Source organism: Schistocerca piceifrons, chromosome 2, assembly GCF_021461385.2.
Source record: "Schistocerca piceifrons isolate TAMUIC-IGC-003096 chromosome 2, iqSchPice1.1, whole genome shotgun sequence".
Taxonomy (NCBI): Eukaryota; Metazoa; Arthropoda; class Insecta; order Orthoptera; family Acrididae; genus Schistocerca; species Schistocerca piceifrons.
In genome coordinates this window covers 547,089,521-547,114,649 of record NC_060139.1, presented here as the reverse complement: position 1 = coordinate 547,114,649, position 25,129 = coordinate 547,089,521, and the positions used below count along the sequence as shown (strand labels likewise).

Genomic DNA, 25,129 nt, shown 5'->3' with positions numbered 1-25,129 from the left:
GCAATTGTTAGTGTATTGCCTCAAAAGCAGGTATCTGAATTCATATCCTGGTACAGCAAGTAACTTTAGATAACTACATATAACCAATGTATTGAAAATTCTACAAATGAGTAAAATAACATCACATCCATAAGGCGGGTCTATGAGATGCTCACACAACGTACAAATATCATACTACCTTGCCACAAGATTAAAAAGGGTAATCTACCATATGATTCAAATTTTTAAATTGGACTGCATTTCTGGCATGATGAATATTACCAGCATAAGTCTGAGCATTGTATTGTATTGTATTTTAACCAAGCTCCTTGTCTACAAAAGCAGCTTATTATGCATAAGACACTGGACAAATCAGTTTGTAAGTGCATAGTTGAAAGTGATTTCTGCACAAATGTGTATGAAATTACACGCAATACACTTCACTTCATACTTTTAAATATTTACCTAATGGACTTCATATATTCAAATATTGTTCAATGGAGTAAAAGCAGTGATGCTGTAAATATGAATATAAAAATTTTCTAAGAATTTTGACCTCAGTATTTGTTTTCATGCTTTTAAAAAGTTTATTATAAAGTTTAACTCCCATGTTGCCACTTTAGCACATGGATATGATGACAGGACTATATGTAAGTTTTTGTTTTGTCCTGTAAAATGATTATGAATATTAAACAATATAATGTCCTTATATATTACATTTATTTGAAAGAATATAAGGGTTTACATATTGTAGATACACAGTAAAGTAGGAATGCCACAGATCTCAAACGGAGCTTTACACGCGTCTCAAGGTTCACATAAAAAATAATTATAATGGCCCTTTTTTAAAAGTTGGAATGTGCTGGCAGCTGTTTTAGAATTTCCTCAAAATGTGATCCTATATTTAAGATGTGAATGAAAGTAGGCATGATGTGCATTCTTTGCTGTTTTCTCTCTACAGCAGGATTTTAGTGAGCGAAGAAGGTAGAATGTCTTGTTCAGTTTTGCATTATGATATTCTATATGCTTATTCCACTTTACATTGATTTGCAGCCATAATTCCAAGAATTTGGTTTCTGTACTGTTACCAACTGGTTCATCATTCATAAAGAAAAATAGGATGTACATATTCTTACTCAGAGCATTGTGAAATTTTTGTATGACAGTAAAAAAATTAATTATTAAAAGTTGATTATTCTGTGCTCCGTTACTAAATAATTTTGTGATGTTGTTTACTGATTGTTGTAATTCTTCCTTACTTTCCCCTTTCAATAGATCTGATCCCATTACTTATCCTTCAGATACACCATATTTAAATAGATTATACTCTGATAAGTGTTCAGAAATAGTATGCAGGTTGACATTAGTGTGCCTGACGCTCACTGTTTTTTTATGATTGCTCAGGAAGAAAATGATCCAATTGTTGGACAGACCTCAAATATCATCCTTTTCAAGATTTGACAGAATAACATGTCTTGACATTTACTGTGGATGAGACATGGCACAATCAGTGACACTATTCTCAAATATTTGTATAAGTTCATTAACAATGTTGGTGTCAATGTGGAACTTTAATCTTTTATACAAACTATCTCATCATGATAACGGTGTACTTTATTAATGTATATAACTTAAAAGTTAACATATAATTTATTGCAGAAAGTGATTTTCTGTTAGTGCTGTTACTTTCATAAAATGTGGATGATGTTAGAAACAGAGCTTTACTGTAAGAACATAACATATAATAGTAGCAAGTAAAATGAGTCTCAAAAAGATCACTCACCATTTTTATTTCTATGGGACTACACCAAATTCAAAAGCCAATTATTATTTACATAAAAAAGGTTAAAACAGGTAAAATGGTAACTAAACAATGTAATATAATATAAAGAACAATAAAAATAATACCCTACACTCCCAAAATATTCAGATAGCTAAATCATGCATAATTCCTGCTAAATTTTATCATGCTCACAGTATGAAACATTTTTAAGAGTCTATGAGTATTCTATAATGAAGAGCATACTCATATGATGCAAAATAACACCATGCAAAATACTGGGTGATCAAAAAGTCAGTACAAATTTGAAAACTGAATAAATCATGGAATAATGTAGATAGAGAGGTACAAATTGACATACATGCTTGGAATGACATGGGGTTTTATTAGAACCAAAAAAATACAAAAGTTCAAAAAATGTCAGACAGATGGCACTTCATCTGATCAGAAGAGGAATAATTAGCATAACAAAGTAAGACAAGGCAAAGATGATGTTCTTTACAGGAAATGCTCAATATGTCCACCATCATTCCTCAACAATTGCTATAGTCGAGGAATAATGTTGTGAAAAGCATTGTAAAGCATGTCTGGAGTTATGGTGAGGCACTGGCGTCGGATGTTGTCTTTCGGCATCCCTAGAGATGTCGGCCGATCACGATACACTTGCGACTTCAGGTAACCCCAAAGCCAATAATCGCACGGACTGAGGTAAACCCCATGTCATTCCAAGTATGTGTGTCAATTCTTACCTCTCTATCTACATTATTCCGTGGTTTATTAAGTTTTCAAATTTATACTGACTTTTTGATCACCCAGTACAACTGTAACCACACATTCTCTGATTATCAAGCACATCAAGTCAATAAACATATATGTGAATGACAACTATACCAAAACAACAATCTTCGGCCATTGTGCATACAAAGAACTTGTCCATAAGACTTCTGATGTCTGTCACACAAAGCCCATAAACCATTCTGAATTTCAGAAGTGTTAACATCAAGTCACATGTAAACCTACATAAGTATGATGTGGTTGTTGTGGTTTTCAGTCCAGAGACTGGTTTGTTGCAGCTCTCCATGCTACTCTATCCTGTATGAGCTTCTTCACTTCTGTGTAACTACTGCAGCCTACTTCCTTCTGTATCTACTTAGTGTATGCATCTCTTGGTCTCCCTCGACGATTTTTACCCTAAGCGCTTCCCTCCATTACAAAATTGGCGATCCCTTGATGCCTCAGAATGTGACCTACTAACCAATCCCTTCTTCTAGTCAAGTTTTGCCACAAATTCCTCTTCTCCCCAATTCTACTCAGTACCTCCTCATTAGTTATGTGATCTACCCATCTAATCTTCAGCATTCTTCTGTAGCACCACATTTCAAAAGCTTCTATTCTCTTCTTGTCTAAAACATTTGACATCCATGTTTCACTCCTGTACAGATACCATCAGAACAGTCTTCATGACAATTAAATCTATACTCGATGTTAAATTTCTCTTTTTCAGAAATGCCTTCCTTGCCATAGCCAGTCTACATTTTATATCCTCTCTTCTTCGACCATCATCAGTTATTTTGTTCCCCAAATAGCGAAACTTATCCACTACTCTAAGTGTCTCATTTCCTAATCTAATTCCCTCAGGATCATCTGAGATTCTGATTTAATTCGACTACATTCCATTATCCTCATTTTAATTTTGTTGACGTTCATCTTACATCCGGCTTTCAAGACACTATCCATTCCATTCAACTGCTCTTCCAAGCCCTTTGCTGTCTTTGATAGAATTACAATGTCATCAGCGAAACTCAAAGTTTTTATTTCTTCTCCGTGGATTTTTATTCCTACTCCAAATTTTTCTTTTGTTTCCTTTACTGCTTGCTCAATATACAGATTGAATAACATTGGAGATAGGCTACAACCCTGTTTCACTCCCTTCCCAACCACTGCTTCCCTTTCATGCCCCTCGAATCTCACAACTGCCATCTGGTTTCTGTACAAATTGTAAATAGCCTTTCACTCACTATATTTTACTGCTCCCACCTTCAGAATTTGAAAGAGAGTATTCCAGTCAACATTGTCAAAAGTTTTCTCTAAATCTACAAATGCTAGAAACGTAGGTTTGCCTTTCCTTAAAAGATAAGCCGTAGGATCAGTATTGCCTCACATGTACCAACATTTCTACAGAATCCAAACTGATCTTCCCCAAGGTCAGCATCTACCAGTTGTTTCATTCATCTGTAAAGAAGTCATGTTAATATTTTGCAGCTGTGACTTATTAAACAGTTAGTTCGGTAATTTTCAGACCTGTCAACACCTGCTTTCTTTGGGATTGGAATTATTATATTCTTCTTGGAGTCTGATGGTATTTTGCCTGTCTCATACATCTTGATCACCAGATGGCAGAGTTTTGTCATGGCTGGTTCTCCCAAGGCTATCAGTAGTTCTAGCGGAATGTTGTCTTCTCCCTGGGTCTTGTTTCGACTTTCAGTGCTCTGTCAAATTCTTCATGCAGTATCATATCTGCCATTTCATCTTCATCTACATCCTCTTCAATTTCCATGATATTGCCCTGAGGTACATTCCCCTTGTATAGACCCTCTATATACTCCTACCAGCTTTTTGCTTTCCCTTCTTTGCTCGGGACTGGTTTTTCATCTGAGCTCTTGATATTCATACAAGTGGTTCTCTTTTCTCCAAAGATCTCTTCAAGTTTCCTACAGGTAGTACCTATCTTACTCCTAGTGATATATGCCTCTACATCCTTGCATTTGTCCTCTAGCCATCCCTGGTTAGCCATTTTGCACTTCCTGTCAATCTCAGTTTTGAGATGTTTGTATTACTTTTCACCTGCTTCATTTACTGCATTTTTATATTTTCTCCTTTCATCAAGTAAATTTAATTTCTCTTCTGTTATCCGAGGATTTCTACTAGCTCTCATCTTTTTACCTACTATTTCATTTTTCAAAGCTGCCCATTCTTCTTCTACTGTATTTCTTTCCCCTGTTGTTGTAATTCGTTACCTAACACTCTCTCTGAAACTCTCTACAACCTCTGGTTCTTTCAATTTATTCAGGTCCCATCTCCTTAAATTGTCATCGGCCTTGCCACAGTGGTAACACCAGTTCCTGTCAGATCACTGAAATTAAGTGCCATCGGGCTGGGCTATCACTTTGATTGGTGACCATCTGGTCTGCCAAACGCTATTGGCAAGCAGGGTGCACTCAGCCCTTGTGAGGCAAACTAAGGAGCTACCTGACTGAGAAGTAGCGGCTCCAGTCTCATAAACTGACATACCGCCGGGAGAGCGGTGTGCTGACCACATGCCCCTCCATATCTGCATCCAGTGATGCCTGTGGGCTGAGGATGACACAGTGGCTGGTCAGTACCACTGGACCTTCCAATGCCAGTTTGGCCGGAGTTAAGCTATCTCCTTAAATTAAAACCTTTTTACAGTATCTTCAGTTTTAATCTACAGTTCATAATCAATAAATTGTGGTCAGAGTCCACATCTGCCCCTGGAAATGTCTTACAATTTAAAACCTGATTCCTAAATCTCTGTCTTACTATTATGTAATCTATCTGAAAACTTCCAGTGTCTCCAGGCCTCTTCCATGTATACAACATTCTTTCACGATTCTTAAACCAAGTGTTAGCTATGGTTAGGTTGTGCTCTGTGCAAAATTCTACCATGCAGCTTCCTCTTTCATTCCTTACCCCTGGTCCATATTCACCTACTACTTACCCTTCTCTTCCTTTTCCTACTATCAAATTCCAGTCCCCCACGACTATCAAATTTTTGTCTCCCTTAACTATCTGAATAATTTCTTTTATCGCATCATACATTTCTTCACTCTCTTCATCATCTGCGGAGCTAGTTGGCATATAAACTTGTACTACTGTGGTAGGCATGGGCTTCATGTCTGTCTTGGTTACAATAATGTGTTCACTATGATGTTCGTAGTAGCTTATCCACGCTCCTATTTTTTTATTCATTATCAAACCAACTTCTGTGTCACCCCTAATTGATTTTTTATTTATAACCCTGTATTCACCTGACCAGAAGTCTTGTTCCTCCTTCCACCGAACTTCACTAATTCCCACTATATCTAACTTTAACCTATCCATTTCCCTTTTTAAATTTTTTAACCTAACTGTCCGATTAAGGGATCTGGCATTCCACACTCTGATCCATAGAATGCCAGTTTTCTTTCTCCTGATAATGACATCCTCCTGAGTAGTCCCCACCCGGAGATCCGAATGGGAGACTATTTTGCCTCTGGAATATTTTACCCAAGAGGATTCAGTCATCATTTAACCTTACAGTAAAGCTGCATACCCTTGGGAAAAATTACGACTCTAGTACGTATGTAAGTATGATATTCAATTTCCCGGCAATGGTAGCAGTAAGACAAATGATATGAAATTCAAATGCTTGGCTAGTAAATTCAATAAATCCTTCCTAACAGTAGCTGAAAACATGGTTCACTAAAAGCAGTTCTGTCAAACTAACTTAAGACTAGAAATGCATACTCCACAACCAGATATAAATTTTGCCAAATAGTCTGGTAGAGACATCACAAAAATCATTAGGTCACTAAAAGCAGTAATTCTCCTGGCTATGATGGAATCTCAATCACAAAAACTAAAATATTGAGCTTTGAAATACCCTTGTAACTAGTGAATGAGTCAAGGTTTATTTCCTGAAACACCAATGTATGTAATAGCAACACCTATTTATAATGGTAGTTATAAGCAAGTGACTTCTAATTACTGACCCAGCTCCCTCTTTCCATTGTTCTCAAAATTTTCTAAGAGGATAGTTTTAAGAGATTATTTTGGATTCCATAAAGGCTTCTCTACTGAGAAAGCAATGTATGATTTCATATGTAGAACTAAGCAATAAAAATTGTGCAGGCTTTTACAGTGATCTTGCCAACAAATCATCTTGTGTAAAACAAAATTCTGCAAGGGAAAATAAACTGGTACAGCATTAGTTGCTTTCCCTTGCATGAATAGTGTCTTGCCAATACAAAACAGAGGGTCACATTAGCAAATGATATGATGGGAAAAAGACTAGATTTAAAGGGCAAAACATTAAATATGGTGTGCCACAAGGTTCAGTGCTTGGCTCACTTGTTTCCATGGCCCACATAAAAGATTTACTTGGGACATCTGAGGATTCTTCTTGCCGATAACAAGTAAACTGACAAAGGGCCCAAACACATCCATTCCAGACACAGCCAACATAACCATAATAAGTAAATTGATAAGGGCCCAAATATATCCATTCCAGACACGGCCAAGAGAAACATGGAACAGGATTACAACTGGTTCACAGCCAACAGCTTAATCCTAAATCTTAAAATACTCATATTATGCATTTCTAAACAAATCAAAGTGACTTACAGGAACCAGAAGTAGAGATCAGTGTGCACACACTTGATGATATTCCATGTGTGAAGTTCCTAAGCATAACTGGGAAGGCACAAAACTGTGGATAAGTTAATCAAAAAGTTCTATTTTGCCTGCTTTGCACTTAGAAATTGCTCTCACTGTGTTGACTTAAAGAGAGGATTGTGAAAATACCTTCACTAAATATTGCCCTATGTCACGGTCTGCCATGTCAATGTAGCTAAGGTGAAAAAAGTATATGTTCTGCAAAAGCCTGCAATAAAAATATTGTGTGAAGCTGATCACCAAACTTCTGGAAGCTTCTTTGGGAATCTAAGTGTTCTTAAATTTACAGGCCAATACTTCTGATGGTACTTCCTGATGGTACCAGTACTTCCTGATGGTTTTTATGGTTAATAACTAAAGTGAATTTAGTACAAACTCCAAAATCCATGACTACAATACTGGTACTAGAAGTAAAAATAATTTTCATGGAGACTATGCCATATTCTCTGCAATTCACAATGGAGTTAAATATTCTGATGCAAAAGTCTATACAAGTGGCCCTCAGATAGGGAACATAAAATTCCAAAACATTCAAAAACAAAGAAAAATAATAACTCACTAGCCAATCCTACAAAGTACCAGAATGTTCCACATAATGGATGAATGAATGTGCAAGACAGGCCATGGACATAAAAAAAAAGGAATTGTGCATTCCTTACATTTAATGAGCCAGCTATAGGTGAAACAAATTGACTCCCAAAGATAAAAGTAAACTCTACTGTCAAAAAAGTAGCAACTTTAGGAGTACAGCACACAGTGTTCCAGCACATATGTATTCTAAATAGTGCTAAATAGTGAATGTGAACGGTGTTACCCTGGAAAGATAGCATGCACTGCAGGACAGAAGAGTATAGATAAAAGAGGTAAGATATGATGATGAACTTTGGTAACACTATGGAGAAGCTGCCATTTTATGTGTGTCCCATGCAAAAGTTACTATTTTGCATATAGCAATGGTCCCCTGCCATGAGAAGTGTTTCAAACACACAAAAAGAAGGAATATTTGTCCCATTGATGACGGCATCATGTGAAATGGCACACAAATAAGGATATGAATAGGGTGAGGAAGAAAATTCACTATGTCCTTTCCAAAGGAATTATCACAGCATTAGTGCTTAAATAACATAGGGAAGCCATGAAAAATCTAAACATGGAAGGCTGGATAGATATTTCATTCTGAATGCAAATTCCATGACTTAATCACAGTGCCACCTCACTCAGTGTTTTAAAAATACAAATACTTATCAAGAATAATGGTCGAAGACATGTATTTACATAAGCAACAAACACAACTGTTATTATTATTGTGAGGATTTTCTCTGTCCCTTTCCTCTTCCCAAAATCCTGCATTTTTCTCTTTATCGTGCATTTGCACTTAATTTTCTGGATGATTCACACAAGTTTCCATTGATGTTATGATGATGCCAACAAGTTTCTATTGGTGCATAGTGTCCATGTTTTTACAGTCTGTTTCAAGATCTATGTGTAACCTGGGATAATACCACCAATATTGCTATTAGAATCAAATCTGTTAACAATACACTTTTGGGTGGAATATATATTAGCAATAAATGGGACATTTCCTTGGTTCCTCTACATATGCTTGTACATCCAGCTGTACTCAGTGCCAAATGATCTAATAATCAGAGAAAGATATCTATACACTCGTGGTGAAAGACGTAATATGGCTTTTACTCGGAGCAAAGACGTGAACTTCTGGGAGCCACGATATAGCAACTGATGCAACAGAAACAAAGCAACCCATCTACCATCTAGAGGGGCTAGATGAAAGTGGGGGGGGGGGGGGCAAAGCAAATATGGAAACAGACTCCTCAACGAAATATGACACCCACTCAAAAACATGTCTCTGAGGTGGCAATGATGACCAAAGGCCACCAGGAAGAAAACTAGATGAAGAAAAAAAAGAGATGAATGATGGATCTGACAGTCATGACAGATGTACACAATAGTTATTATATGATGATAATGGTGAAGGCAGCTTAGGATTCTGTGGAAAAAATTATGGCTACATAATGACTTGATCAAACTACACTCCTGGAAATGGAAAAAAGAACACATTGACACCGGTGTGTCAGACCCACCATACTTGCTCCGGACACTGCGAGAGGGCTGTACAAGCAATGATCACACGCACGGCACAGCGGACACACCAGGAACCGCGGTGTTGGCCGTCGAATGGCGCTAGCTGCGCAGCATTTGTGCACCGCCGCCGTCAGTGTCAGCCAGTTTGCCGTGGCATACGGAGCTCCATCGCAGTCTTTAACACTGGTAGCATGCCGCGACAGCGTGGACGTGAACCGTATGTGCAGTTGACAGACTTTGAGCGAGGGCGTATAGTGGGCATGCGGGAGGCCGGGTGGACATACCGCCGAATTGCTCAACACGTGGGGTGTGAGGTCTCCACAGTACATCGATGTTGTCGCCAGTGGTCGGCGGAAGATGCACGTGCCCGTCGACCTGGGACCGGACCGCAGCGACGCACGGATGCGCGCCAAGACCGTAGGATCCTACGCAGTGCCATAGGGGACCGCACCGCCACTTCCCAGCAAATTAGGGACACTGTTGCTCCTGGGGTATCGGCGAGGACCATTCGCAACCGTCTCCATGAAGCTGGGCTATGGTCCCGCACACCGTTAGGCCGTCTTCCGCTCACGCCCCAACATCGTGCAGCCCGCCTCCAGTGGTGTCGCGACAGGCGTGAATGGAGAGACGAATGGAGACGTGTCGTCTTCAGCGATGAGAGTCGCTTCTGCCTTGGTGCCAATGATGGTCGTATGTGTGTTTGGCGCCGTGCAGGTGAGCGCCACAATCAGGACTGCATACGACCGAGGCACACAGGGTCAACACCCGGCATCATGGTGTGGGGAGCGATCTCCTACACTGGCCGTACACCACTGGTGATCGTCGAGGGGACACTGAATAGGGCACGGTACATCCAAACCGTCATCGAACCCATCGTTCTACCATTCCTAGACCGGCAAGGGAACTTGCTGTTCCAACAGGACAATGCACGTCCGCATGTATCCCGTGCCACCCAACGTGCTCTAGAAGGTGTAAGTCAACTACCCTGGCCAGCAAGATCTCCGGATCTGTCCCCCATTGAGCATGTTTGGGACTGGATGAAGCGTCGTCTCACGCGGTCTGCACGTCCAGCACGAACGCTGGTCCAACTGAGGCGCCAGGTGGAAATGGCATGGCAAGCCGTTCCACAGGACTACATCCAGCATCTCTACGATCGTCTCCATGGGAGAATAGCAGCCTGCATTGCTGTGAAAGGTGGGTATACACTGTACTAGTGCCGACATTGTGCATGCTCTGTTGCCTGTGTCTATGTGCCTGTGGTTCTGTCAGTGTGATCATGTGATGTATCTGACCCCAGGAATGTGTCAATAAAGTTTCCCCTTCCTGGGACAATGAATTCACGGTGTTCTTATTTCAATTTCCAGGAGTGTATTAACCTGAGAAAGTTTCCTCACTGTCACACATCACCCACATTTTATTCTATGAAATGTTATTGGTGGCAAAACAGAGTAGAAAATTCAACAATATTATGAAAAGGAAAGTTGCTATTCATCGTATAGCAGAGATGATCATTCGCAGATAGGCACAACAAACAGATTGTCACAAATAATCTCTCAGCCAATGAAGCCTTTGTCTAAAATAGACGACACATACAGCCACGCAGTCATGCAAATGCAACTCTCACACACACGTATGACTGCAGTCTCTACCAGCTGAAGCCACACACTGGCTTTAGCTGCCAGAGACTGCAGTCATGTGTACGTGAGTTGCATTTGCGTCAGAGTGTGTGTGTGTGTGTGTGTGTGTGTGTGTGTGTGTGTGTGTGTGTGTGAGAGAGAGAGAGAGAGAGAGAGAGAGAGAGAGAGAGAGAGAGAGAGAGAGAGAGAGAGAGCGCATGCGCATGTGTACATGTTGTCTATTTTTGATAAAAGCCTCATTGGCCGAAAGCGTATTCATGACAGTCTTTTTGTTGTGCCTACCTGTGACTCAACATCTCTACTATATGGTGAGTGGCAACTTTCCTTTTCATAATACTGTTATGTTCCATGCTCGATTTTCCAGAGAAGAAAATTCCATGCATATGATCTTTAATGTTATTAATCTTAAAAAATCAGTACATGACTAGTTTTGATAACAATATATATATATATATATATATATATATATATATATACCAAACATATTGTTTACCTAATATTTTCTATCTCTCTTACACATATTAGATATGCTTTGCACCTCTCCAGGTAATCAATTTTTTCGATATATTCCTTCAACTCCTTATTTACTGGTTCACTTTTTGATAACTGAACTGAAACAGTTTTTTTCCAACTTTTGTATTCTGATGTAAGTTCACCGATCTCTCTAGATGCCCCCTCTGCTTCTTTCATAGCAGCACTGACTTTGGTTGGAACTTCACTGCTTGCAAGAGAAAGCTGAGGGCACAGAAAGTAAATTATGTTTAAATACATCTGTATGAAAACTATACAATTTTTCAGATGTAATGACACACATATTATAGTCAAAAACATCGGTCATTATTTTCAAGCCTTATAAGAAATGCAGTCTATAATTTTGCCACATGTTTTAACTTTGTTTTACATTGGAAATGAAATAACAGTGGGACTGGTCACATTGCATAGCAAATTAGGTACACTGAATGAAAATTTGACCACTTTATGTATGTTTTTAGAATAACCATTTGTTCAACTGTTTTTATAAGGATAAATGTATACCTGATTGCATGGAACATATGCCTTACCATCTCACAAAACAACTCTTCAATGTATGTGGTCTCCTTTACAAGTAAAGTAATAGTGGTTGTAATTTCCTCATTAAATGACAATGATTATTCAAATCATACAAGCAGACAGAATGACCATCCTCTACATAAATTTGCTATTCAACATAGTCTTCAGGGAAACTAATCCACTTGCACCACTGTTGAATCCAGCTCTCAAACTCTGTTACATTGAAAATAAATCCATAAATACATAAACAAATGAAAATAAAAACAGTCTATCATTGAATGAAAAAAGTAGAATCAGATTCAGGCAGTATGATAGATAGGGGACCCCGGATTTTGGATTTGTAGGTCTAAAGAGACCAAACTGCAATGTTTCAGCAGTTTTAAAGTGGTGGGAAAAGTACAATTATTAAGGTAGATATATTTATAAATTACAATGAAATGAACACCCTTAGCTGCTTACAGGCATTGACATACGTCAACGGGGACAGATGAAAATGCGTGCTCTGACCGGGACTCGAACCCGGGATCTCCTGCTTACATGGCAGACGCTCTATCCATCTGAGCCACCGAGGACACAGAGGATAGTGTGACTGCAGGGATTTATCTCTGGCACGCCTCCCGCGAAACCCACATTTTCATCTGTCCCCGTTGATGTATGTCAACGCATGTAAGCAGCTAAGGGTGTTCATTTAATTGCAATTTCATTCTAATTAGCTGCATTGGTCACAGATGGTGACCATCTTAGTATATAATATATAGATATATTTATCTTGCAGCAGAAGAAAAAAGAAAGAGGGAGAGGGGAAGATGGAAATGGACCCATATGCAGCCTCTCGCTAGTGGGATGCCCATATTCCACATCAGACCAACAGTTATCTCAGTAACCATAAATCACTTGCAGTATGATCATAACAACTGAATGGACATAAAAGGCGAAAAAACATACAATTATTAAAATCTATGGGAACTATGAAAACACAAAATGTTTGGGAAAAGACAAGTGCCTGTAAAGCTGGTCATGAGGTTGGGGACAACTGTAGGCCATCTGTGGCTGAACACACAACAGGGGACATGGAGGTGGGCATCCCTTCCACCCCCGCCCAGCTGTTGATAAGATAGCAGTAACAACTTCAAATAAGGGTATACAAACCTCTCTCTCTCAAACAAAATGTGAGATCAGATCTGCTGTTTGGGCATCATTAACCAATACCAGCCAGTGTCCACCACAAGGCAGTGAAATTGAGGCACTCTAACAAGATATGGGCCACTGACAGAGATGGGTCCTTTCAGTTGCTGCTGTAGCTGTGGGTCAGCCAAGTGTGACCAACAGAAAGTCAACAAAGGGTGTCAAATGGTCTTCCATAGGTTGTAGACAACTTTATTGTCTGTAGTTTATTGAAACAAGCCTCAGCATGCCATTCCTTGTTCCAAGCCTCCAAAATTGTAAAACAAAGTGTCACCTATACATCTAGTACTGATATCCTCATCTCCAATGTTTCCCTCTTGGTAGTCTCCTTAGTTAAACAAAACCTGGATACAACTATGCATCTGGAGGAACACCCAGGGACATGGAGATCAGAAGAAAGGTCATGGAGACTTGAAACCAACAGCTACAGAGAACAGCACTAGTCTATGGTTCACTCAAAGAATCACTACATAATAAGAAATTCTTATGTGCAGAGGATTTAGATGGTCAATTATGCCATAAACTGCTTGGTAATGAATGTTGTTACTCACACTCAGCATGTGCGAAGACTGATCCGGTTTGATCATCTACTTTAGGACATGAAAAGCCTCATTTATACAGTGTGGCAAAAAAGTGTGAATGCAGTACGTCATGAGCCTTTTTTAAATAAAAAGGGCAGCAAGAATGTACTGATGTCAGGCAGAAGCCATCAGTATAGAGGACACTAGACAAATTAAATGGTACGTTGTAGACTGGTCCCATCAAAAGCCACAATGGGAGTTAGGCAAAGAGTCCTCACTTTGAAAGACCAGTAAAAACAACTATTCACGATTACTCAAGTAACTGATGAAGTGCCTGTATGCTTGCTGAAGGACCATATAGACAATATCAAAGACCCTTTAGTGCACATCATAATAATTCACCACAGGTTTATTCCCAGAGAAACTAAGACATGCGAAGGTCCTGCCTCTATATAAGAAAGGCGATCCCGAATATATAAAAAATTATAGGTGTATCTCTTTTTGTCATCATTTTTAAAATTAATAGAAAACATAATGAGAATTAGACTCATGAGATACCTAACAAAGTACAATCTTCTGTATAAATAGCAGTTTGGTTTCAGGGCTTGTAAAAGCACACAGTCAGCTATAGCTCAATTTACAAATATTGTTCTGGTAGCACTAGACAAAGCAGGTCACATAACAGGCATCTTCCTTCACTTTAACAAAGCCTTTGATACAGTGGACCACACAATTCCATTAAATAAGATGGATGCTCTAGGTATAAGGGGGGTTGCAAATAATTCAGATCATTCATAACTGACAACCAGTGTGCAATGGGTACAGGCCTCTCAACGAACTCCATTAATATCACAAAACTCCTTTCTCACCTAGAGTACATTAATATTGGAGTCCCACAAGTAAGTGTGCTTGGCCCAATACTATTCTTGATGTACATCAAGATTTTCCCTAGAGCGTTGAGCACAGTGAAACAGTACTGTTTGCTGATGACAGTAACATTCCAATCAGTGATGCATCACCAAGTGTACTAAATGACAAAGCTGAAGAAACACATGTGCAGATGAGTAGACAACAACAAATTAACCATATATGTAAAAAACAAAGCCAACAGCATTGGTTTCCACAGAAAAAAAGAAAAAAAATAGTCCTTTATTAGTGAAAGTTGAGCATACAGAATGTATACTGAAAACAAAACTTCTAGGGATGCATGATTACACACAACTACATTGGACTGAATGTATTACTGCATCTACATCTACATCTACATTTATACTCCGCAAGCCACACAACGGTGTGTGGCGGAGGGCACTTTACGTGCCACTGTCATTACCTCCCTTTCCTGTTCCAGTCGCGTATGGTTCGCGGGAAGAACGACTGTCTGAAAGCCTCAGTGCGCGCTCTAATCTCTCTAATTTTACATTCGTGATCTCCTCGGAAGGTATAAGTAGGGGGAAGCAATACATTCGATACCTCATCCAGAAACGCACCCTCTCGAAACCTGGCGAGCAATCTACACCGCGATGCAGAGCGCCTCTCTTGCAGAGTCTGCCACTTGAGTTTATTAAACATCTCCGTAACGGTATCACGGTTACCAAATAACCCTGTGACGAAACGCGCCGCTCTTCTTTGGATCTTCTCTATCTCCTCCGTCAAACCGATCTGGTACGGATCCCACACTGATGAGCAATACTCAAGTATAGGTCGAACGAGTGTTTTGTAAGCCACCTCCTTTGTTGATGGACTACATTTTCTAAGCACTCTCCCAATGAATCTCAACCTGGTACCCGCCTTACCAACAATTAATTTTATATGATCATTCCACTTCAAATCGTTCCGCACGCATACTCCCAGATATTTTACAGAAGTAACTGCTATCAGTGTTTGTTCCGCTATCATATAATCATACAATAAAGGATCCTTCTTTCTATGTATTCGTAATACATTACATTTGTCTATGTTAAGGGACAGTTGCCACTCCCTGCACCAAGTGCCTATCCGCTGCAGATCTTCCTGCATTTCGCTACAGTTTTCTAATGCTGCAACTTCTCTGTATACTACAGCATCATCCGCGAAAAGCCGCATGGAACTTCTGACACTATCTACTAGATCATTTATGTATATTGTGAAAAGCAATGGTCCCATAACACTCCCCTGTGGCACGCCAGAGGTTACTTTAACGTCTGTAGACATCTCTCCATTGATAACAACATGCTGTGTTCTGTTTGCTAAAAACTCTTCAATCCAGCCACACAGCTGGTCTGATATTCCGTAGGCTCTTACTTTGTCCATCAGGCGACAGTGCGGAACTGTATCGAAAGCCTTCTGGAAGTCAAGAAAAATAGCATCTACCTGGGAGCCTGTATCTAATATTTTCTGGGTCTCATGAACAAATAAAGCAAGTTGGGTCTCACACGATCGCTGTTTCCGGAATCCATGTTGATTCCTACATAGTAGATTCTGGGTTTCCAAAAACGACATGATACTCGAGCAAAAAACATGTTCTAAAATTCTACAACAGATCGACCTCAGACATATAGGTCTATAGTTTTGCGCATCTGCTCGACGACCCTTCTTGAAGACTGGGACTACCTGTGCTCTTTACCAATCATTTGGAACCCTCCGTTCCTCTAGAGACTTGCGGTACACGGCTGTTAGAAGGGGGGCAAGTTCTTTCGCGTACTCTGTGTAGAATCGAATTGGTATCCCGTCAGGTCCAGTGGACTTTCCTCTATTGAGTGATTCCAGTTGCTTTTCTATTCCTTGGACACTTATTTCGATGTCAGCCATTTTTTCGTCTGTGCGAGGATTTAGAGAAGGAACTGCAGTGTGGTCTTCCTCTGTGAAACAGCTTTGGAAAAAGGTGTTTAGTATTTCAGCTTTACGCGTGTCATAAAGAAGTAAGACGCAAGAAAGATGCAATAGCAAGGATTGCACAAGGAAAAATAAACTGCCGTTAATATCCAGAAATATAATCTTGAGACAATGGTGAAAAACTGGCTTTGGAGAATAGCAGTGTGTGAGTTTTTAAATGTGGTTAATGAGACAGAAAATAATTAATGAAGAAAGACATTCTTTGGTACCCAATGAACAGCTCTCTACATGAACATGGAACCAGATCCAGCCACAACCTACATCTCAGTAGGAAAAACAAAACAAAAACCCAAAACAGTGTGTTTTATAATGCAACTAAACTGTACAATAAACTTCCACAAGAGATCTTGCCCGTGGCAAGAGAATAGCTTCAGCACACTTTGCACTTAGAATAATAAGTCCTGTGTTTAGCAGGTCAATCACCAGAACAACTGCTTCTAGGGCACAAATACACTGTATAACAAGCAATTTTTAAGCTAGAAAAAGGGCTGTGTGTCTTACAACAAAAAGTCGAAAAAGAACTCCCTGCACTGAGTTGTTTAAATCTATGCGAATCTTGACTGTCCTACATGAATACATTTTGTAAACAGTGATCCACATGAAGAAAGACATTCTTTGGTACCCAATGAACAGCTCTCTACATGAACATGGAACCAGATCCAGCCACAACCTACATCTCAGTAGGAAAAACAAAACAAAAACCCAAAACAGTGTGTTTTATAATGCAACTAAACTGTACAATAAACTTCCACAAGAGATCGAAGACAAAAGTGAAATACATTCCTTCAGGAATACCCTAAAAATTATCTGTTAAAAAAAGTGTTTTTATTCTTTAAAAGATTACATATAATAATATGTAAATTATGTTGACAATTATGCTAATGATTAATTACTGCAATTAAGAGGCATTTTACATGTTCAATAGAATAAGAAAATGTTATGTACAACATGTAAAACAGTAACACAAAAATGTATGTATTTATTTGTGTGTTAAATTGTAAATGTTTATTTATCTTTGAGTCTGTATTGTATATATTTATGTGTTAATAGCATCAACACAATTTGTACTGTCTGTGGGTGAATGTATTAATAAGTAAAACTCACACGGTTTTGTCTGCCTTACATGGATTTTTGTTTTCACAATATGTGCCTGTTGTGCTATCCCAACAGGTGAGCTGGGTATTTACCCTCACACCAGATACAGTTAAATACTGTAAGAATGTGGCATGGGGAGGCCATGGATAAATGCCGTAGCAATTTCCTGCGGACTAGATTGGTTCGCAGTGCCATGCTGCAGTGCACAGCTGCCACTAATGAGTTCCCACTCACTGAAAGGAGCATTATATAGTTCCAGACCATTTGTGGTAAAGGACAGGTTGTAATTCTCCACTGCTGATTGTACAGTCAGAAGATGGGAGCATAACTGTCCAACACAGATTCTAGAATGAAGTGCACCATAAAATGTAATGAGGTTAGGCATTTACAGGCAAAGTTGGAACACCCACCTGCAATCTTTAACAACTGCAGTTATTTCCTGTGTTTGACAGCTAGTCTCAAAAAAAGAGAAGTCACAATTTTGTTGCATCACAGTCATGTCAGGCAGGATGTCAACTTCATTGTTCGGCAGGAATAAATGTTGAGAGTGGCATTGACAATGATTCCGTCACCTCTCTTGAGAACCCATCAGGGTTGATACTCTGTTGGGTATTACAGTGGGAGTGACTCAACAAAGAGAAAGTGATCACGACCACAGAGATCAGCATCTCCCCTACATTGGACTGAAGGGGCTACAAACTAGAGATCAATTGTTGAATATGTTCCCTGCACTACATGATTAAAGTGTGTGGGGATCACCATGATTCAGTAAACATAGATAAAAAAAACTGAGCTCACTTCTCAGGTTGCCTTGTCTGGATGTCTTAATATGGGCCAATTTAGGAGTTATGACTACTGAAATTATCCAGTATGAGTAGCTGCCAGACCAAGGTAACTGTCTCATGGTATTTTGTCTCCCAATCTGGAGGAAAATAGATGTTGCAGAGGCTAAACTCCAAAATCAACCACCGTTCACTGAAGACATCAGCAAGTAACAACAAACAGACTCTCTGGGGTAAATATGATTTTTAAAAGAAGCATAATAATTGCAGAGTGTATGGGGTATGAGTTTCAGGAAAGCAATTTTCCTGAACAACAATAAATACTATTGACTGAGAGCTGGTATTGCAATGCAAATGAGGTACATTCTGTTATACACATGACTGCTGACCAAAGAACAAAAACTATGGCAAAGGTGAGTGCAACAGATTAAGGAAACTGGATGGCTAAATGCTAAACTTGGAGACGAGGCTCTTGAAATGCTGGCTAAGTTTCGTTAAATCAGAAACAGAATAGATAAAGGAGTAAGATGCAAGAAAGACACAGTATCAAGATTTGCACAAGACAAATAAACTGCTGCTAACATCCAAAAATATAACCTTGAGACCATAATGAAAAGCTGCATTTGGAGTCAGTCTGGGACCTTTGATTACTGGGACCTTTGATTACTACATACTTCAAGAGATATTCCTTTTGCCTGTAGGTATGCTGTGGGTCTTCATCAATTCTTCATACTGTTGTGTTTAGTTTGTAACATGGATCATGTTGTTGTTTTGGTCCTCAAACCTTAGGTTAATTTGAAGCAGTTCTCCTTCCTTTACATGAAATAAGGGAAAGACAATCACCCAATCACAGCAAATCATTGCTTTGATCACAGTAATACATACCAGAAAACATGGAAGAATATGTTTGGGTGTCTGTGTTCTTATGTGGGTGAATGTGTGTACCACTGTTGCAAAAATAGCACTGTTCGAAAGCTAGTGTGAATGCTGTAGTGTGTTGCTATGCGCCACACATCGATCCACTACAGGTGTATGGTTGCCCGCCCCTTATCTTACGCATTGCTCCATCTAGGAATTTCCAGTGATTTAGCTTGCTAACTACTATCTTCAATTCAGAGCAGTTGCTGCACTGCAAATTATCAGTGATCCACCTTACACGCTCATACCTACACCTGTCCCTGCAATTCTTTCCTTTTATTATCCTAAAATTTTCAGAAAGTGCCAAACCATTCTGCCTCTTTGACTCATTACATTCTTAATTACAAATTTTTTTCTTGTTCATTTGTTGAGTGAAATTTTTATTCGTATTTAGCCAATAAATCTGATCTCCAACAGTCTCCTGTAACAAGACCTTCAATTAATTATTTTCTGTCTCATTATCCACATTTAAAAACTCACACACTGCTATTCTCCAAAGCCAGTTTTTCACCATTGTCTCAAGATTATATTTCTGGATATTAACAGCAGTTTATTTTTCCTTGTGCAATCCTTGCTATTGCATCTTTCTTGCGTCTTACTTCTTTATCTATTCTATTTCTGAACTAACTAAACTTTGCCAGTTCTTCATGAGCCTCATCTCCAAGTTTAGAATTTAGCCATTCATATGTTTCATCTGCTGTACTCAACTTTGCCATTGTATTTTTTAGTTTGTTTATGTGCTTGTTAAAGTCATAATCATCAAGCACCTGACTCATTTCTTGTTCACTTTCACTGACCCCTGCTACATCACCAGTGAACCGTATCACACTGCTTTTCTGTTTGTTGCTCATAGTCTCTTCTACATCAAAATTAAATATCTGCAGTGAAAATGAGGAACCCTACCTTAAACCCATGGTGATTTTGGACTCTTTTTTTTTTTTTTATTATTCCATCAAGGCTGAATACTCCAATGTATACTGCATACGGACAATGGATTGGCCTACTCCAAATTCACTTTCAATTTCTTTGCCTTTCCTTCCTTGAATAATGCACACTTGTTTGTTTTTCCACTTGTTTCTACACACTCTGTGTAGTAATTTTCACTGATATCCAGTCTTGCTTTCTTACAAAAACTAATGGAACTTCTCCAGTTTCAGAAATTTTATTCTCAAGCTTCTGTAATTTTCCCTCTGCTGTGTCATCTGATGTTCATAAGAGTTCCACTGGTTTTGCAACAATATTCGGCCATTTGTTGCTTCTGGGTTTGAGCAGAGCGGTTTGAAACTGAACTCCCCTATCACCCTGCATTACACTCTCATTTTCAAGTGGTGAAATTTAATCTGAGCAATTATAAAGCTTTGATATGCATTGTTTCAAAATATCATTTTATTTTCTACTTCCACTACCCAATGATGTTTTTCAATTCAAGAACCTATGCTCCCTACCTAAAATGATTGATTATTAGTCTATGTGCAACATCTATGTTACCTTGTTCCAATTTGTTTCCTGTCTTATGACATACAGCCATTCTTCTCTAGCTCTTCTACACTTCCAATTTATTAAAGTGAAGTATATTGTTTAATTGTCAACATTTTTTTCATTTTCATTGTTTATTAATTTCAATATCTCATCTGTTATCCATGACTGCCAGTTTTCTGTCATGATCGAACCGAAATCTTTTACTGCTGCACGAACTACATCATTTTTAAAGGGCATTACATAATTTTTCCGCACCAGTAACAGATTCAGTCAACATCACTGCTTTTGCCATATGGAATTCCAGGGCAGTCTGTGATTCTGGTTTCCACATCATATCTATTAACCATTTCATAATGATTGACCTCTGACTTTCAGCTAATCTTCTGGTCACATCGCAAGACGAATATCGATGTGTATTCCTTTCTGGAATCGTGGAAACGTCTACTTTTATTTGGTGTATGAATATTACATTTTAGTTGAAAAGGGGGCGGCATACGCGGTAATATTTATGAGAGAGCGTGTTTTTGGACAATTTTTGGCGAGTGTCAAATTTGAGGAGTCAAAGAAGAGAGATTAGGAGAAAAATTTCCTTTCCACCGTAGAAAGATACAACCACACTCAACTTACAGACGAACTGCAGTTGCTTTCCAATTAGTCTTGTGTCCTAATAACGGCGGGCATACATTGCTAGAATGGTGATACATAATAACAAGACGAAAAGTGTAAATGCAAGCTCTGTTGTTGCCTTTCACAACTATTATGTTTTTATGCACGTAAATCTATATAAAATGCTAATATCGCATCTTTAATTTATTTGCTTTTGTCCTACGCGCCGAGTGCTCGCGTGTGCATGTTGCCGGACCTCTGAACAGTATTTCCACTTTATCGTTGCAGTGTTTACTTCTCGGCTTCAAGTCAGTTAAGAAACAATAGTGCTCCCATTCGTTGTATATTTGTGTGAGACAGTGCTCGAATCATAATTTGTTGCTTTGTACTTGTGCGAAACCTTGCATCATTTACGCAGTTGTGAAAAGTCTATGGTGATCAGGGCGCCTGCTTAAAGGCTGAAAAAGAACAGGGCGCGAGCAGTTCCATACCACAGCCAGTAAAGAGAACATCTGAATGTCTCTGTATTACTGTAAGTACAGTTAAGCGAATTTCCAGAGAATATAGAGAAACTTCATGTCTTGTATCACCAAATATGAGTTCTGGCAGGCCACAGACGTTTGTATTGGACGATTTCACGCAGGGGTCGTAAGAAGAAAAATCCACTTCTCTGTGCATTTTGCAACAGTGGCAGCCGTTTTAAGTAGCAGGAAAGAGAAACGAGTTCTTGCGGGAAATTAGACACTGACGCAGCACTGTGTGGACTATTTGTTACACTGATGAGAATTGGCGTGGTGCTCCGCTCTGGAAAGTGTTCCCCAAAGTGTGTGGAGGAATCCAGTAAGTCATGTAGGCCTACACAAACTTGAAAACAGTTATGCTCAAAGAGCCCACTGTTTTGACACAGCAATAGAACCGTTACTGATCTAAGTAGACCACTGCAATAGACAGCAAGAAAACAAGGGTAGGTTTTATTTCAGTCATCATTATTTACTGCAAAATTTATTCGAGCTAATCGATTTTTCCATTTTCTGTTTAAATGTGCTACAGTATAGAAATGATCATTTTTTTGTGAGCTGCTTGCACATCGATCACTGTACTGGAACGCCATTACGAAGTTGCTGTTCTTTGCCGATGAACAGGCGCTGATGGCGCATTACAACAGTGGCGTCGAGCTGGTATGACAACCACGCTCTACTACAGCCTCGCTTGTGTTACAGCTACTACACAATTGCTTTAGAAACTCTTTGCTAACAAACACGAAGAGTATTCAATAGTAAAGATATATGATGTAACCACCAAAAGTTCAAGCTTAATAGCAGTGCCTTCTTCGCAGTAGCTACAACGGTCAGCTCAGTCGCAGCGTGTTGCGTTTGACGTTATAGCGATGAAATGAGTGATCAGAAAATAGGGCAATGCAAATGAAGTGGTCCGATAAAAATTGAGTGGGTTGCTTGAACATTCTTAAATATTTTAATTTTTGTAAATGTGATTACCCTATAATTGAGAAGTTCAAAACAATTTTTTTTAATTTGCCTTTCACCGTTACTGAATGGCGGCAATTTTCGTTTGCAAGCGCGCAAAGATGTTTCAGTTTAGAGACGTTAGCAAAAATATGAACATCTCTTCACTGGGTTAAGTTACATCATCTTAGTTGACATGATTGTTTTTAGAAAAGTGCCCTCTACAACATTGTCTATTACACAAAATACCCTAAATTCAAAAATAACCAGGCAAAATAGCCTCCCAAGTTCGGTATCCAATTTTTCAAAAATCCCCTTTTTAGGCCCAAAAATAACAAACAAGGAGTGGTTTATGAGAGTCAATTTTTTCCTTTAGTTAGATATCATACACTACCAACCTCACTTAGAATAGGAACACTTACAAATGATTCCTTAATTTTTTTATGAATTTTTGAAATTTGAAAATTTGCATTTTTGGTAAAGTTTTTGGTGTTAGTTATCCCAGGTGACGCTGAATATAAAAATATGATTTTTGCACAGTTTATACACCTGTATGACAGCAACGTACTGTAAAAATTTCAACATTGATATCTGACTGTGACCAACGATATGAATTTTTGCAAAAGAGGAGATAATTCACATTACTCTAAAACTGATCTTATGGCTGTTGCCTATTCATGTGTGATATTGGCGGGATATAATCAATTATTATTGAAGTAAGGTACTGAATTATAGACAAAAAGTGGAAATATCAGTGAAATTAACATTTATATTATTTTGACATACTGAAAATAAATATTTTCAATTAACATCCTTTGAGATGCAACTGTACCCAAACCTGGTGGTGAATGTTAAGAATACTTGTTTCTTCAGACAGCTTCTGTGATATAGAATAAGACCTCCCAGTTGCTGTGGTGAGTTCAAACACTGAAAGTTTTCTTAAAACATTTTTCATTGGTATCCAAACTTTGTGACTAGTAGATTTCTTGAATGATGTTCTTGGGCCAGCAGGGGGGTAACAATGTACAAAAACATCATTGTTTTCCAAACTTATTCTTTCAACCTCTGCAAGCCCCCACTGTCCATCATACACACATGCCACTAAGTCATTCAACGTTAAAGACAGATGTAATTTTACTGACAATGATCCTCATACATTTCGGTTTCTGATGTTACGTAGCAATGAACTAAGTTTTCTGCAATGCCAAGGAATTTGTGGAAATGCCTTGTTCCTTTTATTGTTATACAGTTTTCAAATCTGGTCTGAAGTGCTGTTTTCATATGCAGGACCACTTCTTCTTTCTTGATCAGAATATAGGTAATGCGTTTAATATTATCATTGCAAAAGACGTATGTGCTGTACTGTGAGAATTGGTCTGTGGTTGGTCTTTGTAGTCTGGCTTTACTTACTTTACGTTTTGTTGTACCTCCTACTCCATCACATGCATTTTTACCATGGCAAGATGCAAAAAAAGTGCCATTCAGTCTCCAACCCAAAGTCTACTTTGTGGCTGCACAGATTTGAAAAATTCTTTTTGGACTTAATACTGACTACCACTTCCATCTGAAAAGTATATAAGCTTCTCAACCTTTGGAAAATTCTCTTTTATGTAATTTATTACATATTTTTGAAACACATGTACAGCCAAAGTGTTGTGCTCCAAGTAGTCGCTTAGATTGCAAATTGAAGAACTGCAGACTTCTTCTTTCTCATTTTTAAAGTAGAGAATAAATGGGTGGACTGTTGCCTGGTCATTGACCCTGTGGTAACCTTGTATTGCATCCTGAATCACAAATGTAAAATTTTCTGCAAAATCAGCTAGCACTATGCATTCAGTTTCATAAAGTTGTGCTTTTTTCCCCTTCAAAAACTTACATGGATTTTAGAAACATAGTGGTGACTTTTGAGTTTTTGTAAGTTATCAATTAAAGATTCCAAGTACTCTTACTGAGATTTAACCATTGTTATCATTTCTGCCCTGTCAGTTGTGACCCACTTTTTGAAGGTAATACTGTCTGGCATTTACTCATCATATTCGTGAAACAATATAAACCATCTAAATAGGCAACAGCCATAAGATCAGTTGTAGAGTAATGTGAATTATTTCCTCATTTTCAAAAATTCATATCTTTGTTCACAGTCAGATTTCAATGTTGAAATTTTTTAGTGCGTTGCTATCATATAGGTGTACAAACTGTGCGAAAA

General features: G+C 38.7%; 1 protein-coding gene across 1 annotated transcript in view; it reads right to left on the bottom strand.

Moving 5' to 3' along the window:
* Positions 1 to 25,129, bottom strand: part of LOC124777270 (RAD50-interacting protein 1) — a 119,162-nt gene that overhangs the window by 67,890 nt on the left and 26,143 nt on the right. Inside the window, 1 exon segment of the mRNA XM_047252602.1 lies at positions 11,447 to 11,688. Coding sequence (XP_047108558.1) covers positions 11,447 to 11,688 — 242 coding nt within the window.